Genomic DNA, 14,471 nt, shown 5'->3' with positions numbered 1-14,471 from the left:
AAAAAGAGAGAGATTAAAAATGTACCACTAGCCATCTTAAAACAATGTACACTTAATATAATGTTTACATACCCTACATTACTCATCTCATATGTATATACTGTACTCTATATCATCTACTGCATCTCTGCCATCTTTATGTAATACATGTATCACTAGCCACTTTAAACTATGCCACTTTATGTTTACATACCCTACAGTACTCATCTCATATGTATATACCGTACTCTATACCATCTACTGCATCTTGCCTATGCCGTTCTGTACCATCACTCATTCATATATTCTTTATGTACATATTCTTTATCCTTTAACACACTTGTGTGGTATAAGGTAGCCGTTGTGGAATTGTTAGGTTAGATTACTTGTTGATTATTACTGCATTGTCGGAACTAGAACACAAGCATTTCGCTACACTCGCATTAACATCTGCTAACCATGTGTATGTGAAAAATAAAATTTGATTTGATTTGATGAATGTAGAAGTGTTCAGAAACATATTTTTATTCTTACTGACAATACAAGTGAAGTGACTCCAAAATGACAGGACATTATTCACCATTCAGGTTCTATTAGGAAAAACAATTTAACACAACCAAGACAAACAGCAAATGAATTCAACAAGATTGTAGAATCACAAGCTTTATGTAATCACTGCAGGCATGGAATATGGGACCAAATACTACACTTTTGACTAAATTAATTTTTCTAAATAAGAAAGACTTCTTCAAATGGGAGAAATAGATACATGAGTGCTTTTTTTTCTAAATGGTAAAATATCAGTGGTGGGCCGTCAGGGCCTGCAAGGCCTTCTCTGCTGGCCTAAACATCATCAGAATATAATTTTTTTTTAAATATATTTTTCCCACAAAATATGTATTAAATTATTCCCCAGAGTAAGAGTTATACTCTTCATTTCATAGCTTTCCTCTTGGTTGCACTGCTTCCAGCCCAGGTTGAGATTTGGAGGGCTGGTCTTTATGTTAGATCTTTATCCAATCATATTCAGCCATCATGTGTTGCCAGGGGTTCTAAAATCTGCTCTCAGGCCTTCAGAATCAACAGTGCGGGTGCTTGTGCTTAAAGTGAATGGAAATAAAAAATTTGTGTCAACCAATCAGCTTTAGAGTTGGCTATTGTACGCCTGCTGGCTGGCTCCAGTGTTACACAGGAGCCAGCTAGCAGGCGTAGGGCGTGCACGTCTTTTGATTGGATTCACCAATATTGAGAGGCAGGTCCTATGGGCAGGTCTATGCAGATCTAGGAAAACTCTACTAAGCTGTTTTTTGAAACCCACAATGGCGGAAGGAGGAGAAGATATCGATTTGGTCGAGGATATAATTATAACGCCATTCTCAAGACGAACTTTTCAAGAAAAGTTAGACATTGTAAGGAGAGGTCGCCCGACGCCACAAGCCTGTCACAGGCGGGAAAGGGGTTCGTTCGCTCGCCACTTTCAAAGTTTCACGAGCGCTGTCAATGGCTCACAGGCTCCGAGAAGCACTGCAAACTGTACTGCTGGGAATGCCTATTATTTGCAAGTGATCGATTTTGTGTTTGGAGCCACACTGGCTTTGCAAACTTGAGTTGTCTGTTAAACACTGTTTACCCAAAAATTTCAATTTGTCAATTTCAAGGTGACGCAACGCCTGGTTATACTGCGTTTCTGTCTAAATGTATAGTGTCTAGAGCCATGGCATAATTGATGATAATAAGAGGTGGATTAATTCGGGTGGGACTGTGTAGTACCTCACTGAAGGCCTAGGCCCCAGGCCCACGGCACGCCACTGTAAAATATATATTTATGAATACCTTTAAATACAAGGTGACATTTGGACTGTCACCTAATATGAAACATTCTATCTCAAATCCAAAATACTGGAGCATAACACCAAATGTAAAACTGTAAGCTTCACTGTCCAAACTTATATGGTGTGGACTATGTGTGTCTGGTAAACACATGTGGATCTGGTGAACAGTTATCACTTGTTGACCAACTACAGGAATACTGACCTCAGAGTCTCCAGTTTACAGTGGGGATTCCCCAGTCCAGCAGAGAGCAGCTTCACTCCTGAATCCTTCAGGTCATTGTTACTCAGATCCAGCTCTCTCAGGTATGAGGGGTTTGACCTCAGAGCTGAGGCCAGAGAATCACAGCCTTCCTCTGTGAGTAGACAGACTGACAGCCTGCAAAGAATCAAATAGTGTTAAAATCACACTGCTATTCTTTGGTGGTGAAAATAGTGGAAGCATATTTTTCTAAATGTTCAGATACATCCGTGTCCTGAAACCTTCCATATATATTCATAAATTCAAGTAACATTATTAGAAATGACAAATAATCCAAATACTGCTTGTAGATAGAAACATGTATAGTACAAATATTTGAGTAGACTGATCAGACCAGTTTAAAAAGCAGTATCAGTCAAAAGACAGACAGTGAGGTATCAGATTTAGATTGTATTGAGTATACAGTCCACATCATATCTATTTAGACAGTGAAGTTAACATTTTAAATGTGGCTCTATACTCCAACAGTTTGAATTTCAGATCAAATGTTTTATATGAGGTGACAGTATATAATGTCACGTTTTATTTGAGAGTATTTTCATACATATCTGTTTCACTATTTAGATTTTTTTTTTACATTTTTTAACATTTATTTGACCTTTGTTCAACCAGGTAGGCTAGTTGAGAACAAGTTCTAATTTACAATTGCGACCTGGCCAAGATAAAGCAAAGCAGTTCGACACATACAACAACACAGAGTTACACATGGAGTAAAACAAACATACAGTCAATAATACAGTACAAAAACAAGTCTATAGACAATGTGAGCAAATGAGGTGAGATAAGGGAGGTAGAGGCAATAAAAAGGCCACAGTGGCGAAGTAAATAAAATATAGCAAGTAAAAACACTGGAATTGTAGATTTGCAGTGGGTGAATGTGCAAAGTAGAAATATTGGGGTGCAAGGAAGCAAAATAAATGAATAAATACAGTATGGGGATTAGGTAGTTGGATGGGCTATTTGCAGATGGGCTATGTAAAGGTGTAGTGATCTGTGAGCTGCTCGGACAGCTGGTGCGTAAAGCTGGTGAGGGAGATAAGTGTTTCCAGTTTCAGAGATTTTTGTCATTCCAGTCATTGGCAGCAGAGAACTGCAAGGAGAGGCGGCCAAAGGAAGAATTGGCCCTGGGGATGACCAGTGAGATATACCTGCTGGATCGCGTGCTACGGGTGGGTGCTGCTATGGTGACCAGCGAGCTGAGATAAGGAGGGACTTTACCTAGCAGGGTCTTGTAGATGACCTGGAACCAGTGGGTTTGGCAACGAGTATGAAGCGAGGGCCAGCCAACGAGAGCATACAGGTTGCAGTGGTGGGTATTATATGGGGCTTTGGTGACAAAACAGATGGCAGAGTGATAGACTGCATCCAATTTGTTGAGTAGGGTGTTTGAGGCTAATTTGTAAATGACATCGCTGATGTCGAGGATCGGTAGGATGGTCAGTTTTAAGAGGGTATGTTTGGCAGCATAAGTGTAGGATGCTTTGTTGTGAAATAGGAATCCAATTCTAGATTTAACTTTGGATTGGAGATGTTTGATGTGAGTCTAGAAGGAGAGTTTACAGTCTAACCAGACAYCTAGGTATTTGTAGTTGTCCACATATTCTAAGTCAGAACCGTCCAGAGTAGTGATGCTGGGCGGTTGGGCAGGTGTAGGCAGCGATCGGTTGAAGAGCATGCATTTAGTTTTACTTGTATTTAAGAGCAGTTGGAGGCTAACGGAAGGAGTTGTATGGCATTGAAGCTCGTCTGGAGGGTAGTTAACACAGTGTCCAAAGAAGGGCCAGAAGTATACAGAATGGTGTCGTCTGCGTAGAAGTGGATCAGAGAATCACCAGCAGCAAGAGCGACATCTTTGATGTATGCAGAGAAAATAGTTGGCCCAAGAATTGAACCCTGTGGCACCTCCATAGAGACTGCCAGAGGCCCGTACAACAGGCCCTCTAATTTGACACACTGAACTCTATCAGAAAAGTAGTTGGTGAACCAGGTGAGGCAATCATTTGAGAAACCAAAGCTGTTGAGGCTGCTAAAGAGGATGTGGTGATTGACTTAGTCGAAAGCCTTGGCCAGGTCAATGAATACGGCTGCACAGTATTGTTTCTTATCGATGGAGGTTAAGATATCGTTTAGGACCTTGAGCGTGGCTGAGGTGCACCCATGACCAGCTCTGAAACCAGATTGCATAGTGGAGAAGGTAAGGTGGGATTCGAAATGGTCGGTAATCTGTTTATTAACTTGGCTATCGAAGACTTTAGAAAGGCAGGGTAGGATAGATATAGGTCTGTAGCAGTTTGGGTCAAGAGTGTATCCCCCTTTGAAGAGGGGGATGACCGCAGCTGCTTTTCCAATCTTTGGGAATCTCAGACAACACAAAAGAGAGGTTGAACAGGCTAGTAATAGGGTTGGCAACAATTTAGATAATTTTAGAAAGAAAAGGTCCAGATTGTCTAGCCCGGCTGATTTGTGTTGGTCCAGACTTTGCAGCTCTTTCAGAACATCAGCTGACTGGATTTGAGAGAAGGAGATATGGGGAAGGCTTGGGTGAGTTGCTGTGGGGGGTGCAGTGCTGTTGACCGGGGTAGGGGTAGCCAGGTGGAAAGCAAAATGCTTATTGAAATTCTCAATTATAGTGGATTTATTGTGGTGACAGAGTTTCCCATCCTCAGTGCAGTGGGCAGCTGGGAGGAGGTGCTCTTATTCTCCACTTTAGTGTCCCAGAACTTTTTTGAGTTTGTTTTGCGGGAAGTAAATTTCTGCTTGAAAAAGATAGCCTTGGCTTTTCTAACTGCCTGTGTATATTGGTTTCTAACTTTCCTGAAAAGTTGCATATCACGAGGGCTGTTCGATTCTAATGAAGAACGCCACAGAATGTTTTTGTGCTGGGTAAGGGCAGTGTCACGGCCGTCGAATGAAGAGGACCAAAGCGCAGAGCGGTAAGTGTTCATGATTTATTTTCAAAACACTTGAACAAAATAACAATGTGCAAAACGACAGTGAACAGTTCTGTCAGGTGCAGAAACACAAACAGAAAATAATCACCCACAAACACAGGTGGGAAAAGGCTGATTACCAATCAGAGACAACGATAGACAACTGTCCCTGATTGAGAACCATACCCGGCCAAAACATAGAAATACAAAACCTAGAAATAAAGAACATAGAATGCCCACCCAAATCACACCCTGACCAAACCAAATAGAGACATAAAAATGCTCTCTAAAGTCAGGGCGTGACAGTATCCCCCCCCCCAAAAAGTGCGGACTCCGGCCGCAAAAACCTGAACCTATAGCGGAGGGTCTGCGTGGGCATCTATCTGCGGTGGCGGCTCTGGTGCGGGACGTAGACCTCGCTCCACCTCTGGCTTGGCCCACTTTGGTGGCGCCTCTAGTGCGGGGACCCTCGCCGCCGCCGCCCGGACTGGGGACCCTCTCTGCGGGTCCCGGACTGGGCACCCTCGTTGCGGGCCCCTGACTGGGGCCGTCGCTGGAGGCTCCGGGCTGGAGGCCGTCTCTGGAGGCTCGGGCTGGAGGCCGTCTCTGGAGGCTCCGGGCTGGAGGCCGTCTCTGGAGGCTCCGGGCTGGAGGCCGTCTCTGGAGGCTCCGGGCTGGAGGCCGTCTCTGGAGGCTCCGGGCTGGAGGCCGTCTCTGGAGGCTCCGGGCTGGAGGCCGTCTCTGGAGGCTCCGGGCTGGAGGCCGTCTCTGGAGGCTACGGGCTGGAGCGTTCTGGAGGCTACGGGCTGGAGGTCGTCTCTGGAGGCTCCGGCTGGAGCCGTCTCTGGAGGCTCCGGGCTGGAGGCCGTCTCCGGAGCTATGGCCCGTCTCTGGAGGCTACGGGCTGGAGGCCGTCTCTGGAGGCTACGGGCTGGAGGCCGTCTCTGGAGGCTACGGGCTGGAGGCCGACTCTGGAGCCTACGGGTGGAGGCCGTCTCTGGAGGCTACGGGCTGGAGGCGTCTCTGGAGGCTACGGGCTGGAGGCCGTCTCTGGAGGCTACGGGCTGGAGGTCGTCGCTCTGGAGTCTCCGGGCTGGAGGCGACTTGGAGGCTACGGGCTGGAGGTCGTCTCTGGAGGCTCCGGGCTGGAGGCGGACTCTGAGGCTACGGGCTGGAGGCCGACTCTGGAGGCTACGGGCTGGAGGCCGACTCTGGAGGCTACGGGCTGGAGCCGACTCTGGAGGCTACGGGCTGGAGGCGCTCTGGAGGCTACGGGCTGAGGCCGTCTCTGGAGGCTACGGGCTGGAGGCCGACTCTGGAGGCTACGGGCTGGAGGTCGTTCTGGAGGCTACGGGCTGGAGGTCGTCTCTGGAGGCTCGGGCTGGAGGTCGTCTCTGGAGGCTCCGGCTGGAGGCCGTCTCTGGAGGCTACGGGCTGGAGGCCGACTCTGGAGGCTACGGGCTGGAGGCCGTCTCTGGAGGCTACGGGCTGGAGGCCGACTCTGGAGGCTACGGGCTGGAGGCCGACTCTGGAGGCTACGGGCTGGAGCCTCTCTAGAGGCTCCAGGCTGGGCACAGGACTCACCAGGCTGGGAGACACACAGGAGTCCTGGCTCTGGGAGCAGGCACAGGACTCACCAGGCTGGGGAGACATACAGGAGGCCTCTTCCTTGGCCGAAGCACCGGATACACTGGGCCGTGCAGGCACACTGGCGGTCTCGAGCGCAGAGCTGGCACCACCCGTTCTGGCTGGATGCCCCCTTCCACCCGGCAAATGCGGGACGCTGTCACCGAGCACACCGGCCTGTGCATGCTCAGCCGAGACACAGTGTGCATCACCCCATAGCACGGGGCCTGACCAGTCACATGCTCACCCCGGTAAGCAGGTAGTTGGCTCAGGTCTCCAACCTGACTCTGACTAACTCCCCGAGTGACCCCCCCCCCCCCCCTAAACTTGGGGGCTGCCTCTCGGGCTTCCTTGCCAGCCGTGTTCCCTCATAACGTTGCCGCTCCGCCTTAACTGCCTCCAGTTCCTCCCGTGGACGGCGATACTCCCCAGCCTGTCTCCAGGGTCCCTTACAAACCAGGATCTCTTCCCATGTCCAGGAGTCCTCTTTACCACGCTGCTTGGTCCTTTGGTGGTGGGTGATTCTGTCACGGCCGTCGAAAGAAGAAGAGGACCAAAGCGCAGCGCGGTAAGTGTTCATGATTTATTTTCAAAACACTTGAACAAAATAACAATGAGCAAAACGACAACGAACAGTTCTGTCAGGTGCAGGAACACAAAACAGAAATTAATCACCCACAAACACAGGTGGGAAAAGGCTGCCTAAATATGATTCCCAATCAGAGACAACGATAGACAGCTGTTCTTGACTGAGAACCATACATAGAACTACAAAACCAAGAAATAAAGAACAAAGAATGCCCACCCAAATCACACCTTGACCAAACCAAATAGAGACATAAAAAGGCTCTCTAAAGTCAGGGCGTGACAGGCAGTCAGGTCTGGAGAGAATCAAGGGCTATTTTAGTTCCTGGTTCTGAATTTCTTGAATGGGGCATAATTATTTAAGATGGTGAGGAAGGCATTTTTAAAGAATAACCAGGCATCCTCTACTGACGGGATGAGGTCAATATCCTTCCAGGATACCCGGGCCAGGTCGATTAGTGTTTCAGTGAGCGTTTGACAGTGATGAGTGGAGGTTGTTTGACTGCTGACACATTACGGTTGCAGGCAATGAGGCAGTGATCGCTGAGATCTTGGTTGAAAACAGCAGAGGTGTATTTAGAGGGCAAGTTGGTTAGGAATATCTATGAGGGTGCCCGTGTTTACTGCTTTGGGGTTGTACCTGGTAGGTTCATTGATAATTTGTGTGAGATTGAGGGCAACAAGCTTAGATTGTAGGATGGCCGTGGTATTAAGCATGTCCCAGTTTACATACAAATGTTAACATACATGAAACCAAGGATATTACGGTTACAGACGTCATCAAAGAGAGCTCCTGGGGAATAGGAGTAGAGCTAGGTACTGCAGGGCCTGGATTCACCTCTACATCACCAGAGGAACAGAGGAGGAGTAGGATAAGGGTACGGCTAAAAGCTATGAGAATTGGTCTTCTAGAACGTCCAAAACAGAGAGTAAAAGGATGTTTCTGGGGCCGATAAAATAGCTTCAAGGTATAATGTACAGACAAAGGTATGGTAGGATGTGAATACAGTGGAGGTAAACCTAGGCATTGAGTGATGATGAGAGAGATATTGTCTCTAGAAACATCATTGAAACCAGGTGATGTCATTGCATGTGTGGGTGGTGGAACTGAAAGGTTGGATAAGGTATATTGAGCAGGGCAAGAAGCTCTACAGTGAAATAAGCCAATAAACACTAATCAGAACAGCAGTGGACAAGGCATATTGACATTAAGGAGAGGCATGTTTAGTCGAGTGATCATAAGGGTCCAGTGAGTAGTGAGGTTGGTTGGGGTCACGGCGATTCAGACAGCTAGCTGAGCCATCGGTAGCAAGCTAGCAGAAGACGGAGGTCTATTTTTAGCCACCTCGTGCGATTCCGTCGGTAGATTGGTGGGATTCCGTGTGGTAGAGGCGATCAATCCAATTGGCAAAATAGTTATAGTTATAGTGGCCCAGGAAAATTGTCCGATAAACCTATTAAGCTAGCAGCCGATATGCTCAAGACAGCTAAGGAATAATGGGCTGTAGTTGTTTCTAAACACTACTAAATTAATCCTGATGATGCCATGATTAACTTTTACTGCCTCAGAAACCCGGATCCGGGAGCACCCCCCACCCCCCACACACTAATTAGCATACCTAGCATAGCTTCAAAAGTAGATAGTAGCATCTAAATATCATTAAATCACAAGTCCAAGACACCAGATGAAAGATACAGATCTTGTGAATAAAGCCACCATTTCAGATTTTTAAAATGTGTTACAGGGAAGACAAAATATGTAAATCTATTAGCTAAACACGTTAGCAAAATACACCACTATTCTAACTCCATCAGTTTCTTACTCCTTAGGTGCTATCACCAATTCGGCTCAACTAAGATATTGATATCCACTAACCAAGAAAAAACCTCTTCAGATGACAGTCTGGATAACAACATTTATGGTATAGGATAGTTTTTGTTAGAAAAAAGTGCATATTTAGGTAGAAATCACAGTTTACAATTGCACCCACCATCACAAATCGACTAGATTACTAGATAGAGCAACGTGTATGACCAATTTACTCATCATAAAACATTTCATAAAAATAGACAAAGCATAGCAATGGAAAGACCCAGTTCTTGTGATTTCAGACCATATTTCAGATTTCTAAGCGTTTTTCAGCGGAAAACACAATAAATCGATAAGTTAGCATACCACATGAACAAACGTTCCCAGAGCATCGATTCCAGCCAAAGAGCGCTATAACGTAATCACCGCCAAAATATATAAATTTTTTCACTAACCTTCTCAGAATTCTTCCGATGACACTCCTGTAACATCATTTTACAATTATACATATACAGTTTGTTCGAAAAGTGTGCATATTTAGCCATACAAAACCGTGGTTACAACAATAAAAATACTAGGAAATCAAGCCTCAAATTGTCTGACGTCATCTATCAGAGTATCTAGTTTAATTGAAAGCTAATCATATACTTGACTAAAAATACAGGGTTACAGAATCGAAAGACAAATTAGTTCTTAATGCAACCGCGGTAATTTACATTTTTAAATTATCCTTACTTTTCAATACAGGTTGGCAAGTGAAGCTATACCAAACAAATGAGCGAATGATGCGTTTAAAATATTTCGACAGAAACACGGTTTATCATATTAAATATTGCTTACTTTGAGCTGTTCTTCCATCATATTCTGTGCAATGTATCCTTTCTATGTTATAAACGTCTTTTGGTCGATAGATTGCCTCTGTCCTTTCGAATGTCCATCACCAACGACCGACTCCCTAAAACGTGTGCCAAACTTTCAGAAGCACACAAAGAAATTCCTCAAAACCGACTAAACGGATATAAATTGATACTAAAACGGTTCAAATTCATACATTATGATTTTTAACAATACTTACGACTGAAACATGACCGGAAGAGAAATATCCTGGTTAGAAAACGATTTGGAACGAGACAGGTCCGATGGCCTTCAAGCTTGAGGCGCACATTGAGAAAGAGGGTCTCTGTACATTTTTGTCATTTATAATGGCTGTGAACGTCCCATCGATTTCATTGAAAAACGTGATGACGTAAGAACCACCCACACGAAAAGACGTAGGGCAGTGTTCGGTCCTTCATAGTCATTCACTGGTGGCTCCTTATAACAGACCCAGATCAGAGGTTAAAAATTCTGAAATCTTGACCCCTGTCATGAAAAGTTGCTGTTAGAAATTGGTTCTGTACCACTTCAGAGACAAAATTTCAACTCCTATAGAAACTATAGGACTGTTTTCTATCCAATAAATACAATAATATGCATATTGTCCATCAAGAATTGAGTACGAGGCAGTTTAATTTGGAAATGTAAAAAAAAAAATAATGCTAACAGCTCCCCCTATTGACAAAAGGTTAAGGAAAAATCATTAATGGAATCATGAATAAATAATGATTGAGAAAGTAAACAGAGCCTTACAACAAAACAGCTAACTCTCACCATTACCAATAACAGAGACTACAAACAAAACATGCTAACCTCTCACCATTACCAATAACAGAGGATACATACAAAAACATGCTAACCTCTCACCATTACCACAGATCAGGGGCTACAACAAATCATGCTAACCTCTCACCAATTTACCAATAACAGAGACTACAACAAACATGCTTACCTCTCACCATTACCAATAACGAGGCTACACAAAACATGCTTAACTCTCAACCATTACCAATAACAGAGACTACAACAAACGATGCTACCTCTCACCATTACCAAAAACAGAGGCTACAACAAAACATCGCTTAAACTCTCACCCATTACCATATTTCAGGGGCTAAACAAATCATGCTAACCTCTCACCATTACCAAATAACAGGGCTACAACAAAACATGCCTTAAAACCCTCACCATTACCAATAACAGACGTCCACAACAGAAACATGCTAACTCTTACCCCATTACCAATAAACAGAGCTACAACAAAACATGCTAACCTCTAACCGATTACCGAATAACAGGGAGGCTACAACAAAACATTGTGAACCTCTCACCGATTACCAATAACAGAGGGGGCTGTCTTGTGCCTCTGTAACTTTCTCATTCGTCATTATTCACGATTCATTTTTTGATTATTCATAATACATAGTAGCATCCACATGAATGTTAGAAGTTGTCCAGAAACATTATTCTATTGTTCTGACAATACAAGTGAAATAGTGACTTCCAACATGACAGGACATATTCACCATTCAGTTTCTATTAGGAAAACCATCCAAGAACACACTACTCTCTCGAATAGACCAAACTGCAAATGTTGGATTAACAGAATGTACAAACTTGATGTAAATCAACTGCAGGCATGAATATGGGACCAAATTACTAGAAGCGTCTCCTTGACTAAAAATTTATTTTTCATTTAGTCATTTTTCCATTTTTCAAATGGGAGAACTAGTAATCTGCCACTATAGGGAGGTGCTGTTTGCATAGCATAATTTGCTCTACCAGATTAAAATGCCTAGTGCTCAATTCTTGATCGTACAATATGCATATTTATTTTATTATTGGATATAAGAAAACACTCTCTAGTTTCTATAGCCGTTTGAATTATGTCTCTGAGTGGAACAGAACTCATTCTAAAGCACTTTTCCCTAATATGGAGTGAGATTTTCCGATCTTGGCCTCTGTCCCAGGTCAGTTTTTTTAAGTCCCTGTATTTCTATCAAGATCTACAAAGCACTCCTACGTCTTCCACTATATTCAGTAAGTGGTGACAATTTTAATTGGAGTCGATTGCCAATCAGGGCCTCTATAAAACTCAAAAAGCCCAGACGCCTCCCGCTTTTGGATCCTGCGCCCAGACGCACACATGAACGTCGGACTGGGCCTCTTTCCAAGCTTTGGTTTAACCAGAGGTGTATCACCCGTTCATGTTTTACTCGTATAGTTTTAAAAACATCATAACGGTAGTAATTTAAACCGTTTCATAGCAATTTTAATCCGTTTTAGTGCGATTTTAGCATTGCTTTGTGATGCACTCTGAAGCGCCGGGCACGTTTCGGTGTCCGGTCAACGTTTATGGGCATTTCGACCGGACAAGAGGACATCTTTCGGCCAAAAGAAGATTAGACCCAAGAAAGGTACATTGCCCAAGAATCTGATGGGCAGAACAGCTCAAAGTACAACCTTTTATGATGATAAATCGCTGTTATGTCTGAAAAATGTTAAACGCATAGTTCCGCCATTTTTATTGGTATAGCTTGCTTGGCGAACGCCTGTATTTGCACAGTGGTAAGGATAATTTTTAGGAAATGTAATTCAGCGATGTGCATTAAAACTATTTGTCTTTCGATAGCTGTCCAACTTATATTTTTTAGTCAAGTTTATGAATAGTTATTCATGAGACAAGTCACTGTCAAAATATTGGCGGCCCGACATTTTCAGGCAGTTTTGCTGGTATTGTCATATGTGATAACCACGTTTTTGTGGTGACAGTATATATGCACATTTCGAACAAACTCTATAAGTGTTATGTTGTAATGATGATGTTTACAAAGGAGTGTCATCGAAGAAGTGTTCTGAGGGTTATGAAAAATTAATATTTTTTCGGCGCAATGATTACGTCTATGGCTCTCTTTGCCTTGAATTCATGCTGGGGTAAAGTTTTCACATGTGGTTATGCTAATATAACGCATTTATTGTGTTTTTTCGCATGATAAAACACTTAGAACATTGAATATTGTCTGAATTCACAAGATCTGTGTCTTTCCATTGCTGTACGCTTGTTGTATTTTTAAGAAATGTTTTATGATTAGTATTAGGTAATACACGTTTGCTCTGTTATTATATTCTATCGGCAGTTGTGATGCGTCGGGTGCAATTGTAAACTATGATTCTACCTGGAAATTGGCACTTTTCTACAAACCTATCCTATAATGAATATGTTATCAGACTGGTCATCTGAGAGGTTTTTTCTTGGTTAGTGGTATTCAATTTACTTAGTTAGCCGAATTGGTGATAGCACTGGTGAGGAGAAATAAATGGTGGAGTTAGAAAAAGTGTGTTTTTGCTAACTGTTTAGCTAATAGATTTACATATTTGTGTCTCCCTGAAACATTTAAAAAACTGAAGGTGGTCTTATTCACAAATCTGTTCTTTCATCTGGTGTCTTGGACTTGTGATTTAATAGATATTTAGATGCTACTATCTACTTTGTGAGCTATGCTAGCGATGCTAATAGTGTGGGGGGGGGGGGGGTGTCCCGGATCCGGGTTTTCTGAGCAGTAAAAGTTAACTCCAAATAAACCTTCAACTACCTGGTACCCTGCACATTGACTCGGGAGTACTGGTACTCCTTATAGTCTCATATTACCTCAACTTACCTGGTATACCCCTGCACTTGACTCAGTACTGGTTACTCCTTATAGTCTCATTATTACCTCAGACTACCTGGTTACCCCTGCACATTGACTCGTACTGTTTTCTTATAGTCTCATTATTACCTCAACTACCTGTACCCCTGCAATTGACTCAGTACTGGTACTCCATATAGTCTCTATTACCCTCAACTACTGGTACCCCTGCACGATTGACTCAGTACTGCGTACTCCTATAGTCTCATATTACCTCAACTACCTGGTACCCCTGCACATTGACTCAGTACTTGTACTCCTTACCGTTACTGATTAGGATGTATTGGTCTGCATTGTTTTGAACGCCAATTGAGCCAGTGGCATTACTGAACAAACGCGCCAACAAAACAGGTTTTGGGATTGAAAGAGGGACTTATCGAAACAAAACGACCATTATGTGTGTTCCTGGCACCCTTGGATTCCACAGAGGAAAGATCTCAAGGTAAGTCATTTATTTTATCACTGTTTTTGAGTTTCAATGACACTTGATAGCAGGTTTGAATTTAGCTAATGCAGAAGTTGTGAGGCGCTGTTCCTCAGACATCAAATGCTTTTCGCCGTAAAGCCTATTGTTAAATCGCACCCAAAGCGGTTCGATTACCAAGTTCTAAAGCTAAAGATCTGAATAGACACTGTATTTCTGATGAATGTTTTAATATTAGAATTTTGTGTTTTGAATTTGGCGCTCTTGCAATTTCACCGGATGTTGTCGAGGTGGGTCACTAAGGGGCGTACCTGAATTTCGGAGAGTTATGTGGTGTGCCCAAAGTATGTCTGCGAATATAACAAGAACTGATAGGCAGGTGAAAACCGAGGAAATCCATCCTAGGAAATGGGATTTTTGAATGGCAATGTTTTCCATGACTTGTTTATTGATCTCTCTCT

General features: G+C 43.6%; 1 protein-coding gene and 1 pseudogene across 1 annotated transcript in view; one reads left to right on the top strand and one right to left on the bottom strand.

Annotated features, from left to right (window-relative positions):
* The window catches only part of LOC139026499 (ribonuclease inhibitor-like), a 152,489-nt gene that overhangs the window by 52,609 nt on the left and 85,409 nt on the right, over positions 1–14,471 (bottom strand). Inside the window, exon 5 of the mRNA XM_070441837.1 lies at positions 2,014–2,187. Within this exon, the coding sequence (XP_070297938.1) occupies positions 2,014–2,187 (174 nt within the window). The remainder of the gene's footprint in view (positions 1–2,013; positions 2,188–14,471) is intronic.
* Positions 1–14,471, top strand: part of LOC139026498 (NLR family CARD domain-containing protein 3-like) — a 43,754-nt pseudogene that overhangs the window by 19,624 nt on the left and 9,659 nt on the right.

The sequence above is a fragment of the Salvelinus sp. IW2-2015 genome, unplaced genomic scaffold, assembly GCF_002910315.2.
Source record: "Salvelinus sp. IW2-2015 unplaced genomic scaffold, ASM291031v2 Un_scaffold4933, whole genome shotgun sequence".
Classification (NCBI taxonomy): Eukaryota; Metazoa; Chordata; class Actinopteri; order Salmoniformes; family Salmonidae; genus Salvelinus; species Salvelinus sp. IW2-2015.
This window is presented reverse-complemented; position numbering and strand designations above follow the sequence as displayed.